The 21,322-nt window shown below is 48.5% G+C and overlaps 1 protein-coding gene across 2 annotated transcripts in view; it reads left to right on the top strand.

Annotated features, from left to right (window-relative positions):
- LOC121293960 (tripartite motif-containing protein 65-like) overlaps positions 1-21,322 on the top strand; it is a 47,442-nt gene that overhangs the window by 20,256 nt on the left and 5,864 nt on the right. For both annotated transcript variants that reach the window (XM_041217449.1, XM_041217448.1), the window contains exons 3-4: positions 7,683-7,916; positions 19,141-19,321. In XM_041217449.1, the coding sequence (XP_041073383.1) occupies positions 7,683-7,916; positions 19,141-19,321 (415 nt within the window). The remainder of the gene's footprint in view (positions 1-7,682; positions 7,917-19,140; positions 19,322-21,322) is intronic.

Here is a 21,322-nt window from a genome sequence, read left to right as displayed (position 1 = left end):
TTTGATTACAGTGTATGTGGGGGTGGGGAGAGGGTTTGATTACAATGTGTGTGGGGGTGGGGAGAGGGTTTGATTACAATGTGTGTGGGGGTGGGGAGAGGGTTTGATTACAGTGTGTGTGGGGGTGGGGAGAGGGTTTGATTACAGTGTGTGTGGGGGTGGGGAGAGGGTTTGATTACAGTGTGTGTGGGGGTGGGGAGAGGGTTTGATTACAATGTGTGTGGGGGTGGGGAGAGGGTTTGATTACAGTGTGGGGGGGTGTGGGGAGAGGGTTTGATTACAGTGTGTGTGGGGGTGGGGAGAGGGCCTGATTACAGTGTGTGTGGGGGTCAGGAGAGGGTTTGATTACAGTGTGTGTGGGGGTGGGGAGAGGGTTTGATTACAGTGTGTGTGGGGGTGGGGAGAGGGCCTGATTACAGTGTGTGTGGGGGTGGGGAGAGGGCCTGATTACAGTGTGTGTGGGGGTGGGGAGAGGGTTTGATTACAGTGTGTGTGGGGGTGGGGAGAGGGCCTGATTACAGTGTGTGTGGGGGTGGGGAGAGGGTCTGATTACAGTGTGTGTGGGGGTGGGGAGAGGGTTTGATTACAGTGTGTGTGGGGGTCGGGAGAGAGTTTGATTACAATGTGTGTGGGGGTGGGGAGAGGGCCTGATTACAGTGTGTGTGGGGGTGGGGAGAGGGCCTTATTACAGTGTGTGTGGGGGTGGGGAGAGGGTTTGATTACAGTGTGTGTGGGGGTGGGGAGAGGGCCTTATTACAGTGTGTGTGGGGGTGGGGAGAGGGTTTGATTACAGTGTGTGTGGGGGTGGGGAGAGGGTTTGATTACAGTGTGTGTGGGGGTGGGGAGAGGGCCTGATTACAGTGTGTGTGGGGGTGGGGAGAGGGTTTGATTACAGTGTGTGTGGGGGTCAGGAGAGGGTTTGATTACAGTGTGTGTGGGGGTGGGGAGAGGGCCTGATTACAGTGTGTGTGGGGGTGGGGAGAGGGCCTGATTACAGTGTGTGTGGGGGTGGGGAGAGGGTTTGATTACAATGTGTGTGGGGGTGGGGAGAGGGTTTGATTACAGTGTGTGTGGGGGTGGGGAGAGGGTTTGATTACAGTGTGTGTGGGGGTGGGGAGAGGGTTTGATTACAGTGTGTGTGGGGGTGGGGAGAGGGTTTGATTACAGTGTGTGTGGGGGTCAGGAGAGGGTTTGATTACAGTGTGTGTGGGGGTGGGGAGAGGGTTTGATTACAGTGTGTGTGGGGGTGGGGAGAGGGTTTGATTACAGTGTGTGTGGGGGTGGGGAGAGGGTTTGATTACAGTGTGTGTGGGGGTGGGGAGAGGGTTTGATTACAGTGTGTGTGGGGGTGGGGAGAGGGCCTGATTACAGTGTGTGTGGGGGTGGGGAGAGGGCCTGATTACAGTGTGTGTGGGGCTGGGGAGAGGGTTTGATTACAGTGTGTGTGGGGGTGGGGAGAGGGTTTGATTACAGTGTGTGTGGGGGTGGGGAGAGGGTTTGATTACAATGTGTGTGGGGGTGGGGAGAGGGTTTGATTACAGTGTGTGTGGGGGTCAGGAGAGGGTTTGATTACAGTGTGTGTGGGGGTCAGGAGAGGGTTTGATTACAGTGTGTGTGGGGGTGGGGAGAGGGTTTGATTACAATGTGTGTGGGGGTGGGGAGAGGGTTTGATTACAGTGTGTGTGGGGGTCGGGAGAGGGCCTGATTACAATGTGTGTGGGGGTCAGGAGAGGGTTTGATTACAGTGTGTGTGGGGGTGGGGAGAGGGCCTGATTACAGTGTGTGTGGGGGTGGGGAGAGGGTTTGATTACAGTGTGTGTGGGGGTGGGGAGAGGGTTTGATTACAGTATGTGTGGGGGGGTGGGGAGAGGGCCTGATTACAATGTGTGTGGGGGTGGGGAGAGGGTTTGATTACAGTGTGTGTGGGGGTCAGGAGAGGGTTTGATTACAGTGTGTGTGGGGGTGGGGAGAGGGTTTGATTACAGTGTGTGTGGGGGTGGGGAGAGGGCCTGATTACAGTGTGTGTGGGGGTGGGGAGAGGGTTTGATTACAGTGTGTGTGGGGGTGGGGAGAGGGTTTGATTACAGTGTGTGTGGGGGTGGGGAGAGGGTTTGATTACAATGTGTGTGGGTGTGGGGAGAGGGTTTGATTACAATGTGTGTGGGGGTGGGGAGAGGGTTTGATTACAGTGTGTGTGGGGGTGGGGAGAGGGTTTGATTACAATGTGTGTGGGGGTGGGGAGAGGGTTTGATTACAGTGTGTGTGGGGGTGGGGAAAGGGTTTGATTACAATGTGTGTGGGGGTGGGGAGAGGGTTTGATTACAGTGTGTGTGGGGGTGGGGAGAGGGTTTGATTACAGTGTGTGTGGGGGTGGGGAGAGGGTTTGATTACAGTGTGTGTGGGGGTGGGGAGAGGGTTTGATTACAGTGTGTGTGGGGGTGGGGAGAGGGCCTGATTACAGTGTGTGTGGGGGTGGGGAGAGGGTTTGATTACAATGTGTGTGGGGGTGGGGAGAGGGTTTGATTACAGTGTGTGTGGGGGTGGGGAGAGGGCCTGATTACAATGTGTGTGGGGGTGGGGAGAGGGTTTGATTACAGTGTGTGTGGGGGTGGGGAGAGGGTTTGATTACAGTGTGTGTGGGGGTGGGGAGAGGGTTTGATTACAATGTGTGTGGGGGTGGGGAGAGGGTTTGATTACAGTGTGTGTGGGGGTGGGGAGAGGGTTTGATTACAGTGTGTGTGGGGGTGGGGAGAGGGTTTGATTACAGTGTGTGTGGGGGTGGGGAGAGGGTTTGATTACAATGTGTGTGGGGGTGGGGAGAGGGTTTGATTACAGTGTGTGTGGGGGTGGGGAGAGGGCCTGATTACAGTGTGTGTGGGGGTGGGGAGAGGGTTTGATTACAGTGTGTGTGGGGGTCGGGAGAGGGTTTGATTACAGTGTGTGTGGGGGTCGGGAGAGAGTTTGATTACAGTGTATGTGGGGGTGGGGAGAGGGTTTGATTACAATGTGTGTGGGGGTGGGGAGAGGGTTTGATTACAATGTGTGTGGGGGTGGGGAGAGGGTTTGATTACAGTGTGTGTGGGGGTGGGGAGAGGGTTTGATTACAGTGTGTGTGGGGGTGGGGAGAGGGTTTGATTACAGTGTGTGTGGGGGTGGGGAGAGGGTTTGATTACAATGTGTGTGGGGGTGGGGAGAGGGTTTGATTACAGTGTGGGGGGGTGTGGGGAGAGGGTTTGATTACAGTGTGTGTGGGGGTGGGGAGAGGGCCTGATTACAGTGTGTGTGGGGGTCAGGAGAGGGTTTGATTACAGTGTGTGTGGGGGTGGGGAGAGGGTTTGATTACATTGTGTGTGGGGGTGGGGAGAGGGCCTGATTACAGTGTGTGTGGGGGTGGGGAGAGGGCCTGATTACAGTGTGTGTGGGGGTGGGGAGAGGGTTTGATTACAGTGTGTGTGGGGGTGGGGAGAGGGTTTGATTAAAGTGTGTGTGGGGGTGGGGAGAGGGTTTGATTACAATGTGTGTGGGGGTGGGGAGAGGGTTTGATTACAATGTGTGTGGGGGTGGGGAGAGGGTTTGATTACAGTGTGTGTGGGGGTGGGGAGAGGGTTTGATTACAATGTGTGTGGGGGTGGGGAGAGGGTTTGATTACAGTGTGTGTGGGGGTGGGGAAAGGGTTTGATTACAATGTGTGTGGGGGTGGGGAGAGGGTTTGATTACAGTGTGTGTGGGGGTGGGGAGAGGGTTTGATTACAGTGTGTGTGGGGGTGGGGAGAGGGTTTGATTACAGTGTGTGTGGGGGTGGGGAGAGGGTTTGATTACAGTGTGTGTGGGGGTGGGGAGAGGGTTTGATTACAGTGTGTGTGGGGGTGGGGAGAGGGTTTGATTACAATGTGTGTGGGGGTGGGGAGAGGGTTTGATTACAGTGTGTGTGGGGGTGGGGAGAGGGCCTGATTACAATGTGTGTGGGGGTGGGGAGAGGGTTTGATTACAGTGTGTGTGGGGGTGGGGAGAGGGTTTGATTACAGTGTGTGTGGGGGTGGGGAGAGGGTTTGATTACAATGTGTGTGGGGGTGGGGAGAGGGTTTGATTACAGTGTGTGTGGGGGTGGGGAGAGGGTTTGATTACAGTGTGTGTGGGGGTGGGGAGAGGGTTTGATTACAGTGTGTGTGGGGGTGGGGAGAGGGTTTGATTACAATGTGTGTGGGGGTGGGGAGAGGGTTTGATTACAGTGTGTGTGGGGGTGGGGAGAGGGCCTGATTACAGTGTGTGTGGGGGTGGGGAGAGGGTTTGATTACAGTGTGTGTGGGGGTCGGGAGAGGGTTTGATTACAGTGTGTGTGGGGGTCGGGAGAGGGTTTGATTACAGTGTATGTGGGGGTGGGGAGAGGGTTTGATTACAATGTGTGTGGGGGTGGGGAGAGGGTTTGATTACAATGTGTGTGGGGGTGGGGAGAGGGTTTGATTACAGTGTGTGTGGGGGTGGGGAGAGGGTTTGATTACAGTGTGTGTGGGGGTGGGGAGAGGGTTTGATTACAGTGTGTGTGGGGGTGGGGAGAGGGTTTGATTACAATGTGTGTGGGGGTGGGGAGAGGGTTTGATTACAGTGTGGGGGGGTGTGGGGAGAGGGTTTGATTACAGTGTGTGTGGGGGTGGGGAGAGGGCCTGATTACAGTGTGTGTGGGGGTCAGGAGAGGGTTTGATTACAGTGTGTGTGGGGGTGGGGAGAGGGTTTGATTACAGTGTGTGTGGGGGTGGGGAGAGGGCCTGATTACAGTGTGTGTGGGGGTGGGGAGAGGGCCTGATTACAGTGTGTGTGGGGGTGGGGAGAGGGTTTGATTACAGTGTGTGTGGGGGTGGGGAGAGGGCCTGATTACAGTGTGTGTGGGGGTGGGGAGAGGGTTTGATTACAGTGTGTGTGGGGGTGGGGAGAGGGTTTGATTACAGTGTGTGTGGGGGTCGGGAGAGAGTTTGATTACAATGTGTGTGGGGGTGGGGAGAGGGCCTGATTACAGTGTGTGTGGGGGTGGGGAGAGGGCCTTATTACAGTGTGTGTGGGGGTGGGGAGAGGGTTTGATTACAGTGTGTGTGGGGGTGGGGAGAGGGCCTTATTACAGTGTGTGTGGGGGTGGGGAGAGGGTTTGATTACAGTGTGTGTGGGGGTGGGGAGAGGGTTTGATTACAGTGTGTGTGGGGGTGGGGAGAGGGCCTGATTACAGTGTGTATGGGGGTGGGGAGGGGGTTTGATTACAGTGTGTGTGGGGGTGGGGAGAGGGTTTGATTACAGTGTGTGTGGGGGTGGGGAGAGGGTTTGATTACAGTGTGTGTGGGGGTGGGGAGAGGGCCTGATTACAGTGTGTGTGGGGGTGGGGAGAGGGCCTGATTACAGTGTGTGTGGGGGTGGGGAGAGGGTTTGATTACAGTGTGTGTGGGGGTGGGGAGAGGGTTTGATTACAGTGTGTGTGGGGGTGGGGAGAGGGTTTGATTACAATGTGTGTGGGGGTGGGGAGAGGGTTTGATTACAGTGTGTGTGGGGGTGGGGAGAGGGTTTGATTACAGTGTGTGTGGGGGTGGGGAGAGGGTTTGATTACAGTGTGTGTGGGGGTGGGGAGAGGGTTTGATTACAATGTGTGTGGGGGTGGGGAGAGGGTTTGATTACAGTGTGTGTGGGGGTGGGGAGAGGGTTTGATTACAATGTGTGTGGGGGTGGGGAGAGGGTTTGATTACAGTGTGTGTGGGGGTGGGGAGAGGGTTTGATTACAGTGTGTGTGGGGGTGGGGAGAGGGTTTGATTACAGTGTGTGTGGGGGTGGGGAGAGGGTTTGATTACAGTGTGTGTGGGGGTGGGGAGAGGGTTTGATTACAATGTGTGTGGGGGTGGGGAGAGGGTTTGATTACAGTGTGGGGGGGTGTGGGGAGAGGGTTTGATTACAGTGTGTGTGGGGGTGGGGAGAGGGCCTGATTACAGTGTGTGTGGGGGTCAGGAGAGGGTTTGATTACAGTGTGTGTGGGGGTGGGGAGAGGGTTTGATTACAGTGTGTGTGGGGGTGGGGAGAGGGCCTGATTACAGTGTGTGTGGGGGTGGGGAGAGGGTTTGATTACAGTGTGTGTGGGGGTGGGGAGAGGGCCTGATTACAGTGTGTGTGGGGGTGGGGAGAGGGTTTGATTACAGTGTGTGTGGGGGTGGGGAGAGGGTTTGATTACAGTGTGTGTGGGGGTGGGGAGAGAGTTTGATTACAATGTGTGTGGGGGTGGGGAGAGGGCCTGATTACAGTGTGTGTGGGGGTGGGGAGAGGGCCTTATTACAGTGTGTGTGGGGGTGGGGAGAGGGTTTGATTACAGTGTGTGTGGGGGTGGGGAGAGGGCCTTATTACAGTGTGTGTGGGGGTGGGGAGAGGGTTTGATTACAGTGTGTGTGGGGGTGGGGAGAGGGTTTGATTATAGTGTGTGTGTGGGGGTGGGGAGAGGGCCTGATTACAGTGTGTGTGGGGGTGGGGAGAGGGTTTGATTACAGTGTGTGTGGGGGTCAGGAGAGGGTTTGATTACAGTGTGTGTGGGGGTGGGGAGAGGGTTTGATTACAGTGTGTGTGGGGGTGGGGAGAGGGTTTGATTACAGTGTGTGTGGGGGTGGGGAGAGGGTTTGATTACAGTGTGTGTGGGGGTGGGGAGAGGGCCTGATTACAGTGTGTGTGGGGGTGGGGAGAGGGCCTGATTACAGTGTGTGTGGGGGTGGGGAGAGGGTTTGATTACAGTGTGTGTGGGGGTGGGGAGAGGGTTTGATTACAGTGTGTGTGGGGGTGGGGAGAGGGTTTGATTACAGTGTGTGTGGGGGTGGGGAGAGGGTTTGATTACAGTGTGTGTGGGGGTGGGGAGAGGGTTTGATTACAGTGTGTGTGGGGGTGGGGAGAGGGCCTGATTACAGTGTGTGTGGGGGTGGGGAGAGGGCCTGATTACAGTGTGTGTGGGGGTGGGGAGAGGGTTTGATTACAGTGTGTGTGGGGGTGGGGAGAGGGTTTGATTACAGTGTGTGTGGGGGTGGGGAGAGGGTTTGATTACAGTGTGATGTGGGGAGATGAGGGGCTTGAGTCTTTTGTCACTGGGGAATAAGGAGAGCTTTGCTGGATCATACATAAATACATAGAACATCTGTATTTTTACAAAGATTTTCATATTTGTATATGATGTATTTTTATTTGTTGATCCAATATGCAAACTGTAATAACTATACACTTAATATTACTATGCCGCTTTATTGCTGTTTTGTTCTTGCTGATGTTTGGGGTCACATTAATTTTCATATGTTAAAAGAGGGTCACATTTGGAAAATTGTCCGCGAAGCACTACATTAAGATGTTTCTAAGATAGCAGATGGCTTCCCCGACTGACCAGTGACTGGAGCAGATATCAGGAGATGTGCTTGTGTGGAGTTTTTTCTTATCATGGTTATGTGTCATTAGCAATCTTCACTCATCCTAAAGCAATCACCATTGTGACAAAATTACCAATATATATGTAGCCTTCAGGTTGTGGCTGCACAGTTTAAACAGTGATTTCCACACCTCACGCATTTTGCTTCTAAACTGAGGATGGGTTTCACGGGCACTGGTGCCCAGTGGAAGCGTGTGTGAACGGGACAGTACATGGATGATTGAACCACGGACATCATTGAAGTTATTCATGATTTCAGGACTCTGCCTCTCGGGCACAAACAAACTATGTCAACAAGTTTGTCACATTAAAGAAGGAGCTGGAGGAGGTGCAGGACAAAGTGATCGAGTACATAACGAACGAAGAGCTGGTCGCACTGGAGCAGGCTGACATTGCCTTGGCGAGACTGGAGGAGAAGTGTACTGAGCTGAGAGGGATCAGGCTAATGTTGGCGACCACACTGAAGAGCAATGACTCTGTACAGATTTTAAAGGTATGGATGGCCCACAGCTACCATTTTGAATTGACTCAGGTTCTACTGACTCATTTCCTTTTATCATAGGGGACAAAATTTAACTTCTCTTCCCATTAGCTAGACCCATCAGTAATTGCTCTCATTTTTCATTCACGGGATGTTGGGTATAGCTAGCAAGGCCAGCATTCATTGCTCATTCCTAGATGCCCTGTTGTTACCATATGACACAGCTCACCCTTCAAGTACCTGAAGTTGCAGAGGGAAATCCTGACCCTGCACTCTTTTGAAATCGGTGCAGTTGTGAGGAATGCTGCTGAGTTTAAGAGAGTGAAATCAGCTGCAGGACATTGGGTTTAGCAGAATTCTTCAAATACCTGTTGCCCCCCATTACCCATAACATTGCAGGAGAAACAAGGGGGGAATTCAGAACACTGAGACCAGGAATATTGATCAAATAGAGAGAGAGAGAGTCATAGTTAGAAAGGGGATGACAGGGAGGTAAAGAGAGAAAGAAAAAACTAGGGATGGAAAGAGAAGGATGGGGTGGAGAGAGAAGTAGAAAGGGAGATACAGATGGAAAGAGAGGAGCAAGAAAACGAGAGAGATAAAAAGGGGGAGAGCGCAGGGAGCGAAAGAGAGACAGAAATGGAAAATTGGAGACTGGGAGAGAGAGCGATACAGATATAGGTAGATAGAGAGAAAATGGGAGTGAGAGAAATAGAGACAGCAATAGAAATGAGAGAAGGAGCCAAAATCAATGCATCTAGGATGCAACCATCATCAGAACCACAGCAATTACAGTGCCTCATGGTATAAGGTGAATTTCTTACAGCTGAACACTGATGGAGCATAAATTCATGGGACAGATATTAATGTCAGGAGTTTGGTCTTAGTGGTCAGTGCAGGTGATTGACTGCCTGTGTTGCATTTCCCATCATTAAATGAATTGACATATTCATTTCTGAACCCGGATATACACCGCACTGGATGGTAAATTTAATCTTGTACATATTAATTCCAAGAAAGGCCAAAGAAAAGGGGCAGATTATTAAACTTGCATGTTACACATTTCAAAACTTTAAATATCACTCCATCTACCTTCTGTCTCTCTTAGGTTTAAATAACTGGAATGAGTAGTTAACAAGTGTTGTATTCTAAATTGAAATTGTCCCATCTTGAATAGCTTATGAATCACTTGGTGTTGGACTTATGTTCAGTTTGATATGAAGGAGACATTGTCCCTTCTGCATTCCAATCACACTGTGCTTAAGAACTCTTTTCTTAGTAGGGTTATCATTTACAATTATGCAAATCGGTAAGTGCAGGTTACATTGCATTAGTAACAATTGTGTTACTCGACCAACCCTCCCTACCAGTGAAGGAGGATATGCTATATAAAAGCTTTTATTAAAGGGGAGGTTCCAGGTTCCCCTGAGTGCCAGTTAAAGAAGCACATCTGGATATAATGTGGGGAAATTAGAGTGTTGGCTGAGATTGTTGTGAGCTAATTTTTTAAACTCGGATAGGAGTCAGCAAAGCAATGCAGAGGGAATTGGAGGGTAGCGGAGAGCACAATACTGACTTACATGGGAAATGGCTGATTTTAGCTCTGGTTGGGACAGTATCATCCTGAAAATGGAGCTGGGTAACTTATCAGCCCAAATTTGCTGGTTTCTTGCCATCCATGAGGGGGTGTTTAGCTGGGTGGCCAGCTTGCTTCAAGTTGGAAGCTACTTTAACTTCAAAGTGCTGTACCTGGAACTTTGAATCCAATTTTAAGGTACAGTTGTGCTGACTGTGTACTATGCACATTTTGCCCATTTGCAGCAGCATTGAGTGACCTAGCCATACATCCTTAAAAGGACTGTTAAAGGCTGCACAATAAACAGCCTGAAACTATTTTTGTCCTTTACTGTTGTGGGTATGTCACATTGTCGCTGCTTGAGGAAGAAAGACTAATGAGGAAGGGAGGGTGGGGGTGCGGTGTCTTGGGACAGATTATCTGCCGATAGTCTAGGGGCTGGCACAGAAGGGCATACCCTTGGTTTTCCAGAATGTGGCAGCATTGGACAACATCCCTTGTCTTCACCTCAGACAATGACCAGTGTGTCTGATCAGACTGGAGGTCTATAGGACAGGGATTATGTACCAGAGATTGTGCTGCAGAGATTGTGAGCCCTTTGGGAGAGTTTACAACTGAGAGCTCCTCTAAATTGAGAAATGAAGCTCCTTAGGAGTTGCACAGAGGAATTAAATCTCTGAGGCCATCTATTTCCACCTCTATAACATCACTCCACTTCGCTCATATCTCAGCTTGTCTGCTGCTGAAACACCCATCCATGCCTTTGTTATCTCTGGACACAACTATTCCAATGCACTCCTGGCTGGTCTCCCACATTCTACTCTTTCTAAATTTGAAATCACCCAAAACTGCCCATTTCCTAACTCACATCAAGTCCTGATACCCTATCATCCCTGTGCTTCCTGATATACATTGACTCCTGGTCAAATGTCTTGATTTTAAAATTCCCATCCTTGTTTTCAAATTCCTCCATGGCCTTAGCCTTGTCTATCTGTAATCTCCTCCAACCCCAACCCTCCAAGGTATCTGTGCTCCTCTAGTTCTGGCCTCTTGTGTTTTGGAAATTATAATTGCTCCACCATTAGTGGTCTTGCCTTCAGCTGCTTAGGCCCCAAGCTCTTGAATTCCCTTCCTACACCTCTCCATCTTGCCTTTTGTCTTTGAGACACCTCTTGAAACCTACCTCCTTGACCAAGCTTTTGGTCATCACACCTAATGGTCCAGATTTTCATGAAGGAGATGGGAAACGTGAAAGTTCCCGAACACGCAAACCCGTCTCCATTAAGGAGGCTTCCACCTGCTATATTCTCATATTTTCATTCTGGGGAGGCTGGCAGGAAGGAGTCAGGCCCACCGCCTCCGGAGATAGGCTCGAGGCAGCAACAGAGTTGAGCCAAAGGCGAGGCTGATAGGCTTGGAGGCCTTCTGGCCCTCACCCCAGCCCACCCAGCATGCTCCCTATGGTAAAAGGGGGAACCAACCTACTATTTCTCCCCGTTCATAACAACGTGAACACGCCATAGTCATTGGCTACTTCCGAAGAATTCTTCACAGGATCTGCTACATATCTCAAGTATTCATAATGGGCTCAATTGTCAGAACAAACCATTACAGCTCCAGACAATGGAGCCCATTGAAACTGAGAGAACATTTTCTTTCAATTTGATAGCAAGTGGCCTGTGTCAATCAAAGAATTCCAAGAGCAGGTGGCTGTTTTCATTTGGCTCCCCACTTAGTACCAGGATTCCCCACACGACAACTCTGAGGTGCCATGAGCCATGTCTCTGAATGGAATGGACCCGGCTGCATTAAAATTGCAGGGGGGGGTTTGAACTGCCCGTCCCCCAATGGTGCAAGCCAGGGTGGGAGTGCTGCATGCGGGCTGGTTACCCGTACCCTTATCCCATGCTGTCCAAAATTGCCGGAAACGGGAATGGTCCTGCTCACCATTTTTAAAGGCTTCCTCCTTCAGGCTAACTGGGTGAAAATCCGGTCCATCTCTTCATGTGCTCAGTGTCATACCTTTTTGTATAACGCTCCTGTGAAGCACGTTGGGATGTTTCATTACTTTAAAGGTGCCATATAAATCTAAATTATTGTTATTAAACTGATTAATGGAAGGGATGATGTTTTATCCTTGGAACCCATAATTGCTGTTTGTGGTTGTATACTATTGATCTTTAACATGGGGATTTCTCCGTTTGCTGTTTTAATGTAGTGGTGGATTGCAGCCATTGTCTAATTACTATTACCATTATCCCAATACCAGCTCACTAATATTGCGAGCAGTCATGTTTAGGATCATTTAAAAACATAATCACTTAAGTTATTTATTGAGGCAAGATGGGTTTCAAAAAGTTCCCTGAGTATAATTTGATTAATTATATGCTCTTTGCATCGCTGGTGTTACCTGTCTCAATTGTATATTTATCTGTCTATCTAAATAATTTTAAATGACGCCTTAATACAACTCTCAAGAGTGTCCTGCACACAAATTGAATCATACTTGTAATATAAGAAATGTAGCAACCAATTTGCGCACAGCAAGGTCTCATCAGCAATTATATAAATGACCAGTTAATCTCTTTTACTATATATTACTATATATCTATATTACTCAATTATCTGTGGTACACGTATTTTGGGACTGACTGTGTTCAGTTTATTGCGTATTACCTTTCTATATCTGAAAGTAGCGCCCCCTTCATTTATAGCATTTATGATTATGTATAGCTATGATTTTGAATTTTAGTTTTCCAGATCTTTTGGTTAGTTTTTGATCCTTTTCTAGGTTTTCCTGGGTGCAGTTGAAGGGAAAAGATGTTGAACTCCATCTGTGCGAATTGCAGCCACTAACATTAGAGCAAATTGTAGGTTCAATAGAACAACACCCAGGCCCAGATCTGTCAGCAACAAGCCTCGAACTGTCTGCCTGAATCATCCTCAGTAATGTCTGAAATCTGCATTTACCAAAACTAGTGGGGAAATCTGTGGGATTGTGAAAGGTCTGGATCAGGAAATCTGATTCAGCAGGTTGAATATAGCAGGATTCTCAAAATTGTGATGTGAATGAGTCACAGTATAAAGAGCAGTAAATCACTGGAAGCAATTTTTTTAAGCTTACTGGAGTTTAATTTTTTAACCTCTGACACTTATGCTGATGATTACAAAATGCTGGAAATGCTCAGCAGGTCTGGCAGCATCTGTGGAGAAAGAAATGGAGTTAATGTCTAAGTTGAATGAGCTTTCATTAGAACTGGAAGATAGTAAGGATGGACAGCTTTTAAGTGAGTGTCGATCCAGGATAAAGAGTAGGGGAATCAGAGAATGAACCCAAGGAAATGGACTGTGATAAGTGTTTTTTTCTTTCATGGGGTGTGAGCATCGCTGGCAAATCCAACCCTAATTGCCCTTGAGAAGATGGTGGTGAGCTGCCTACTCAAACCGCTGCAATCCATATGGTGCAGGTACAGCCACGGTGCTGTTAGGAAGGGAGTTCACAGAATCTCACAGAATCACAGTGCAGAAGAGGCCCTTCGGCCTATCGAGTCTGCACCGACACGTGAGAAACACCTGACCTACCTACCTAATCCCATTTACCAGCACTTGGCCCATAGCCTTGAATGTTATGACTTGCCAAGTGCTCATCCAGGTACTTATTAAAAGATGTGAGGCAACCCGCTTCCACCACCCTCCCAGGCAGTGCATTCTAGACCGTCACTACCCTCTGGGTAAAAAAAGCTTTTCCTCACATCCCCCCTAAACCTCCTGCCCCTCACCTTAAACTTATGCTCCTTTGTGACTGACCCTTCAAGTAAGGGGAACAGCTGCTCCCTATCCACCCTGTCCATGCCCCTCATAATCTTGTACACCTAGATCAGTTCGCCTTCAGTCTTCTCTGCTCCAAGGAAAACAACCCAAGTCTATCCAACCTCTCTTCATAACTTAAATGTTTCATCCCAGGCAACATCCTGGTGAATCTCTTCTGCACCCCCTCCAGTGCAATCACATCCTTCCTATAATGTGGTGACCAGAACTGCACACAGTACTCCAGCTGTGGCCTCACCAAGGTTCTATACAACCCCAACATGATCTCCCTACTTTTGTAATCTATGCCTCGATTGATAAAGGCAAGTGTCCCACATGCCTTTTTCACCACCCCACTAACATGCCCCTCTGCCTTCAGAGATCTATGGACACACACGCCAAGGTCTCTTTGTTCCTCAGAACTTCCTAGTGTCATGCCGTTCATTGAACACTTCCTTGTCAAATTACTCCTTCCAAAGTGTATCACCTCACACTTTTCAGGGTTAAATTCCATCTGCCACTTATCTACCCATTTGACCATCCCGTCTTTATCTCCCTGTAGCCCAAGACACTCAACCTCGCTGTTAACCACCCGGCCAATCTTTGTGTCATTCGCAAACTTACTAATCCTACCCCCCACATAGTCATCTATGTCTTTTATATACATGACAAATAATAGGGGACTGAGCACAGATTCCCGTGGTACGCCACTAGACACTGGCTTCCAGTCACTAAAGCATCCTTCTGTCATCACCCTCTGTCTCCTACAACTAAGCCAATTTTGAATCCACCTTATCAAATTGCCCTGTATCCCATGTGCATTTGCCTTCTTTATAAGTCTCCCATGTGGGACCTTGTCAAAGGCTTTGCTGAAATCTATATAAACTACATCAACTGCACTACCCTCATCTACACACCTGGTCACCTCCTCAAAATATTCAATCAAATTTGTTAGGCATGACCTCCCTCTGACAAAGCCACGCTGACTATCCCTGATCAAACATTGCCTCTCCAAGTGGAGATAGATACTCTCCTTCAGAACTTTCTCCAATAGTTTCCCTACCACTGACGTGAGACTCACTGGCCTGTAGTTCCCTGGCTTATCTCTACAACCCTTCTTAAATAGCGGAACCACATTAGCTGTCCTCTGGCACCTCCCCCGTGGCCAGAGAGGAATTAAAAATTTGGGTCAGAGCCCCTGCGATCTCCTTCCTTGCCTCCCTCAGCAGTTTGGGATACAAATCATCCGGATCTGGAGATTTGTCCACTCTTAAGCTTGCCAACACCTCCAATACCTTGTCACTCCCTATATCAATTTGCTTAAGAACCTCACAGTCTCTCTTCCCGAGCTCGATACCCTCATCCTCATTCTCTTGGGTGAAGACGGACATGAAGTATTCATTCAACACTCTAGCGATGTCCTCTGGCTCCACCCTTGGATTGTCCCTTTGGTCCCTTATGGGCCCTACTCTTTCCCTGGTTATCCTCTTCCCATTGATGTACTTACAGATTATTACTTTCACCAGCCAAAGCTTTCTCATATCCCCTCTTTGCTCTTCTAATTGCTTTCTTAAGCTCTACCCTGCACTTTCTGTACTCCACTAATGCCTCTGCTGATTTGCTTCCCTTGTACCTGCTAAAAGCCTGTCTTTTCCTTCTCATCGTAACCTGAATATCTCCGGACATCCATGGTTCTCTGGGCTTGTTACTCCTTCCTATCACCCAGGAGTTCGATCCACTGACAGTGAAGGAACAGGTGAGGGGTGGTAGTGTAGTGGTATTGTCACAGACTAGTACTGCAGATACCCACGGTAATGCTCTGGGAACGCAGGTTCAAATCCCACCACGGCAGATGGTGGGTTTGAATTCAATGAAAAATCTGGAATGAAAAGTCTAATGATGACCATGAAACCACTGTTGATTGTTGTAAAGAACAAATCTGGTTCAACAATGTTCTTCAGGGAAGGGAATCTGCCATCCTTACCTGGTCTGCCCTACATGTGACTCCAGACCCACAGCAATGTGGTTGATTCTTAAATGCCCTTCAAAATGGCCTAGCAAGCCACTCAGTTCCCAAGGGCAATTAGGGATGGGCAATAAATTCTGCCCACATCCATAAATGAATTTTAAAAAAAGTCGGGATGGTGTGTGGCTTGGATAGGAACTTGCAGGTGCTGGTGTTGTCATGTGTCTGCTGCCCTTTATATCTGCATCACTTTCACTCTCACATTTCTTTTTTAAGCCATTGACTGCAGCTCTGACTTGTTCCACATGGATTCCAACTTAAATTTTGCCCTTTGTATCTTGTGCCCATGAGCACAATCTTGTCCTTTTTCTGCCCCCTCTACTCCACTTTTCCTTGACTCTGTGCCTGTTTGAAAACTGCTCAAAGTTGTTGGAAATTAGTTCACAAAACCAATGGATGGAAAAAAAGTCATTTCCTATAATGCTGCCCTGGGACATCACCAAACCAGGAAATGAAAAATGATCAGGACTTTCACAACCTGGGTGTCCCAATGTGCTTTACAGTCAGTGCAGTCACTGTTCTAATGTAGAAAATGCAATGGGCAATATGCACACAGCAAGATCCCACAAACAACAACAAAATAAATCACAAATCAATCTGTTTTAGGTGTTGATTGAGTGATAAATATTGGCCAGGTCACCAGGTAACTTCCCTGCTCATCTTTGAATAGTTCTGTGGGATCTTTAATGTCCACCCTTGAGGGCAAATGGGGTCTCAGTTTAGCATCTCCTTCAAATGACGGCACCTTCAAAAATCAAGTGTCACGCTATGTTTTCTCAAGCCTCTGGAATGGGTCCTGAACCCATTTTGACTTTACCATGTTTGACACTTGAATGTAGCTGACCCCAAAGAGTGCCTGAAATAGCACAAGAGTGCAGTGACAAAGTTGGCCATGAGAAAGATGGCAGATCTGATATATTTACCAAAACTTAGGAGGAATGTTGTTTTGCATGTTAGTGTCTTGAAAAGCAAGCTGATAGTGACTTAATCATCAGACTGGAAAGATACAGTCTCTCTCTGCATAGATTGGAATGTACATGGCATGTATTGGGCACAGCACTTGAGTGTGAGATTGTGAGAGAATAATCATAGCTCTTGTCAATGAGACTAACACGCCAAAGTAAAGATGTTCCCAGTGACTCAAACAGTAAACTTGCTACTTACTCTGGTACTGAGCCACAGTTAATGAATGGAACTGAAGACCCACAAATGTGCTGCTGCTTCTTTGTGACACATCTAAGGACAGTTTATCACATTATAGATGTTGTATAAGTGCAGTTGTTTCCATTGTAAACTAGTAACTGGTTACAGCAGTAACAGACACGGTGTTAAACCAGGTGCTATGCAAATTATTAAGGGGGATGGGAGTTTCCCACTGGTTTTCTGATCAGTCTTCATTTAGCAACCAACACACCGATAACATGGTAATTTTATCATTATTCTAATTTAATGTTCATGGGATCTTGCTGAATGTAGATTGGCTACTGCATTTGCCAGCAAAACAATAATGAATGAACTTGAAAGGTAATGGTTGTAAATCGCTTTATAACATCCTGGGAATCTGATAAGTATGATGCAAAATCACAGGGCAGAATTTTGCTGTCTGTGAGCAGGGGGCGGGGCCCACTCACTGACGTGCAAAATGACTCGGGATGATGTCAGGCAGAACCCCCGACGTCATCCTGCTCCATTTAAATTTTCAGGAAGGCGGGGGCGCAGCAAAATCAGCTGCAGGCCCGCCGACCTGTCAATGGCCAATTGAGGCCATTGACAGGATCATTTAACCAATTAAAGGACCTGCTCGTCCAACCTTAAGGTTGGCGGGCAGGCCAGGAGCCCCGGTGGCAAATAGAGAAAACATGAAACCTCATCCATTCTGTAAATTATGACATGTCCCAACTCATGTGACATTGTCACGAGGGGGACATGTCAGGGATTTTTTTCCCCTCTATTTTTGATATTTTTCAAAGTCCAGGCGATCTCCCTGAGGCTGCACTTAGCCTCAGGGAAATGTGTGCTCTTTCATGCGCATGTGCGAAAGAGCGCACTCTCGCTTTTAGGAAATCTCCCCCCCACCCCCCCTGCCCCCATCCCCGCCTGCACAGGGAGTGCACAGCGCTTCTCGCCGGATGTCATGCTGGGAGGGCCTTAATTGGCCCGCCCACGTAAAATGGCGGTGTGGCCCGCTTCGCTGGCGGGGATCGGCTCCACGCCTGCCAGAGATTGGGTCAGGCCCGCCTGCCCAACAGGCAGAAAATTCTGCCCATACTTTATATCTAATGGGTAGATGCACCAAATTCAGTGTACCAATGACAATTGTTGCAACATTTCCTGCAGTTCTGCCCTTGAATTCTAAAGGCATGACAAAAATCCCTCATCATTTTAGATCAGGTTAACTGGCCTCGTTTCTCATTTATTCCCTATCTGGGAGTTATTTCTACAGTAATCATTATCTATTTTCCATGAACTGTCAGCCTCAGCACTCTCATCTCAGAGTCAGAAGGTTGTAAGTTCAAGTCCAGAGACTTGAGCACATAATCTAGGCTGACACTCCCAGTGCAGTAATGAGGGAGTGCTGCACTACTGAGGGAGTGCTGCACTGTCAGAGGTGCTATCTTTTGGATGAGAGGCCTTGCCAGAGAAGAGGAGGAGAGTTTCTCCCAGGGTCAATAGGCCTCAACCAACACCACCTAAAACAGTTGATCTGGTCATTTATTTCATTGCTGTTTGTGGGAGCTTGCTATGTGCAAGTATCCTGCCACATTTTGCAAGATTGACTACACTCCAAAAGTACAGAAGACACCAAAAAAGATTTACAAACACAATACAGAACTGAGAGGTTATAAGTAACAGGAAAGCTTGAACAGGCTTGGGTTCTTGTTAAAAAAAAAATAGAGAAAGCTTGTGGGAGACTTAATAAAGGTTTAAGGTATTTGATAGGGTGGATATAGAGAAGATATTTTCACTTGTTGGGGAGACCAAAACCAGGGGGCATAAATATAAGATGGTCACCAATAAATCCAATAGTGAATTCAAGAGAAACTTTTTTACTCAGAGAATGGTTAGAATGTAAAACCAGCTACAAAAGGAGAAGTTGAGGCAAATATCATGTGCTTAAGGGGAAGTTAGATAAAGATGTGAGGGAGAAAGGAATAGAGGGATATGCAGTTAGGGTGAAATGAAGTAGGGTGGGAAGAGGCTTGTCTGGACCATAAACACTGATAGAGACCCATTGGGCTGATTTTCTGTACTGGAAATTCTGTGTAACTTTGCTTTGTTATTACATTAGTTATGATTCTATATAATATTTCATTACCTATAAAGCACTTAGAATCAGAGAATGGTAACAGTACGGAAGCATGCCATTCTGTCCATCGTGTCCATACCAGCTCCCAGCAAGAACAATTCAGCTGGTTCCACTACCTCGCTCTTTCCTTATAACTATGCAAATTTCTTTAGCTTCAGGTGCTTATCCAATTCCCTTTTGAAAGCCATAATTGAATCTGCTCGACCACACTAATGTTTTCACATGTCGCTATTGCTTCTTTTGCTGATCACCTTAAATTGTTTACAATTCCTAGCAAAATGTATCACTTCACATTTCTCTGCATTACATTTCATCAATCAAATATCTACCCATTCCACCAGCCTGTCTATACCCTATTGAGGTTTATCATTATCCTCCGCACAGTTCACAATTTCAAGTTTGGCGCCATCTGCAAATTTTGAAATTGTGCCCATACTTTGGGATGTCCTGAGATCGTGGAAGGACATTACATTAATGCAACTTCTTTCTTTTGCTCTCTCTGTGATGTGCCGCCTCTCAGTTCCCTCAGGAGATTCACCCTGTGAATAAGAGGCAACAGGACATTACGTTGCCTCCCTCAGACTTGGCAATAGAGAACAAGCTGGAAGGAGTGAAAAGGGCCTTGGAGCAGATTTCCATCCTTACCCACCAGAACCTACAGGGCATCTTCAGGCAAGCATCAGAGTCACTGGATATTCCAGGTAGGAAACATTTTTTTTCTGGATTTTTACATGCCCTCCTATTATTTCCCACATAGTCTTTGTCAGTTGGAAAAGATGGAGGTAGGAACTTTTTCTCAGGTTTTTGAGCTCCAATGGATAAGTTTCAGAGGTCTAGTTGTACCTTGATACACAATGGCCAGGATTTTGTCAGGGCCAGATGGCAGGCAGAAAAGCTGGGGGGGTGTGTGGGGGCTGGTGGGGTGTGTGTTGAGGGGGGTGGTGTGTGTGGGGGGGGTGGGGTGGTGTGTGTGTGGGGGTGGGCATGGTGTGGGGAGGTGGGTGGGGGTGGTGTGTGGGGGGGGAGGGTGGAAAGTGGGTGGGGTGGTATGGGGGGGTGGGGTGGTGTGCGGGGGTGGGTGTGATGTGGGTGGGGGTGAGCGTGGTGTGGGTGGGTGGGGTGGTGGGGCGGGGGCGGGTGGGGGTGTGTGGGTGGGGCGTGTGCGTGGGGGGTGTGTGGGTGGGTGGGGGGTTGGGTTCGGCGAGGGTGAGGGGTGTGGGTGGGGCGTGTGGTGGGGGTGGTGGGGTGGTGGGGCGCAACATCACCTCGGATGTTCTGCCAATCGTGCAGCCCGTTGGGACTCCTGTCCCTTTATGGGATGAGGTCCCACCTCTGAGAGCTGCCAGCAGCTGTTCAGTCCCAGCAGTGCTACTGGAAGGGATGGCCACTGCTGGGCCTTCACCGAGCTGCGAGAAGCAACATGGACTCTGGCCTCGCAGAAAGCTATATGGGTTTGGGGTTTATTTGGCAGGCTTGGGTGAGAGGTGGGGCAGGGGGCGTGGTTGGTGAGTGCAGGGAAAAGTTGCTTTGGGGCGCTCTCCTTGAGCCACAGTAGGATGAAGGAAGTAGGGCGGGATGTTTAACAGGCCAGATTTGGAGATGTGCAGACATCTCCAAGGGTTGTAGAGCTGGTGGAGATTGCAGAGATCGGGAAGGGTGAGACATCAGAGGTATTTTAAATTTAACAATCTTTAAAAAGCTCAGAGGACCAGAATAGCTATGAGTTTACATGTCATTAAATGGACTTCGGATCTCAATGACTATGACACATGACTACTTAGATTGAAATGAAAATGGAAAAAGGTGAAAATGTGCAAAAGATAAGACTGAAGCATTTGTAACAATCTTCAGCCAGAAGTGCCAAGTGGATGATCCATCTCGGCCTCCTCTGGAGGTCCCCAACATCACAGATGCCAGTCTTCAACCAAATCAATTCACTCCACGTGATATCAAGAAACGGCTGAAGTCACTGGATACTGCAAAGGCTATGGGCCCTGACAATATTCCAGCAATAATACTGAACACTTGTGCTCTAGAACTTGCTGCACCCCTAGCCAAGCTGTTCCAGTACAGTGACAACACTGGCATCTACCCGACTATGTGGAAAATTGTCCAGGTATGTTCTGTACACAAAAAGCAGGACAAATCCAACCCAGCCAATTACTGCCCCATCAGCCTACTCTTGATTATCAATAAAGTGATGGAAGGGGTCATCAACAGTGCTATCTAGCTGCATTTGCTTAGCAATAGCCTGCTCACTGACGCCCAGTTTGGGTTCTGACAGCCACTCAGCGCCTGACCTCATTACAGTCTTGGTTCAAACATGGACAAAAGAGCTGAACTCCAGAGGTGAGGCGAGGGCGACTGCCCTTGACATCAAGGCAACATTTGACCGAGTCTGGCATCAAGGAGCCCTAGCAAAACTGGAGTCAATGGGAATCGGGGGAAAACTCTCCACTGGTTGGAGTCATACCTAGCACAAAGGAAGATGGTTGTGGTTGTTGCAGCTCAATCATCTCAGTTCCAGGACATCACTTAAGGAGTTCCTCAGGGTAGTGTCCTCGTCTCAACCATCTTCAGCTGCTTCATCAATGACTTTCCATCCATCATAAGGTCAGAAGTGGGGATGTTCGCTGATGATTGCACAATATTCAGCACCATTCGTGACTCCTCAGATACTGAAGCAGTCCATGTCCAAATGC

This window comes from Carcharodon carcharias, chromosome 22 (genome assembly GCF_017639515.1).
Source record: "Carcharodon carcharias isolate sCarCar2 chromosome 22, sCarCar2.pri, whole genome shotgun sequence".
In the NCBI taxonomy this organism is placed as follows: domain Eukaryota; kingdom Metazoa; phylum Chordata; class Chondrichthyes; order Lamniformes; family Lamnidae; genus Carcharodon; species Carcharodon carcharias.
This window is presented reverse-complemented; position numbering and strand designations above follow the sequence as displayed.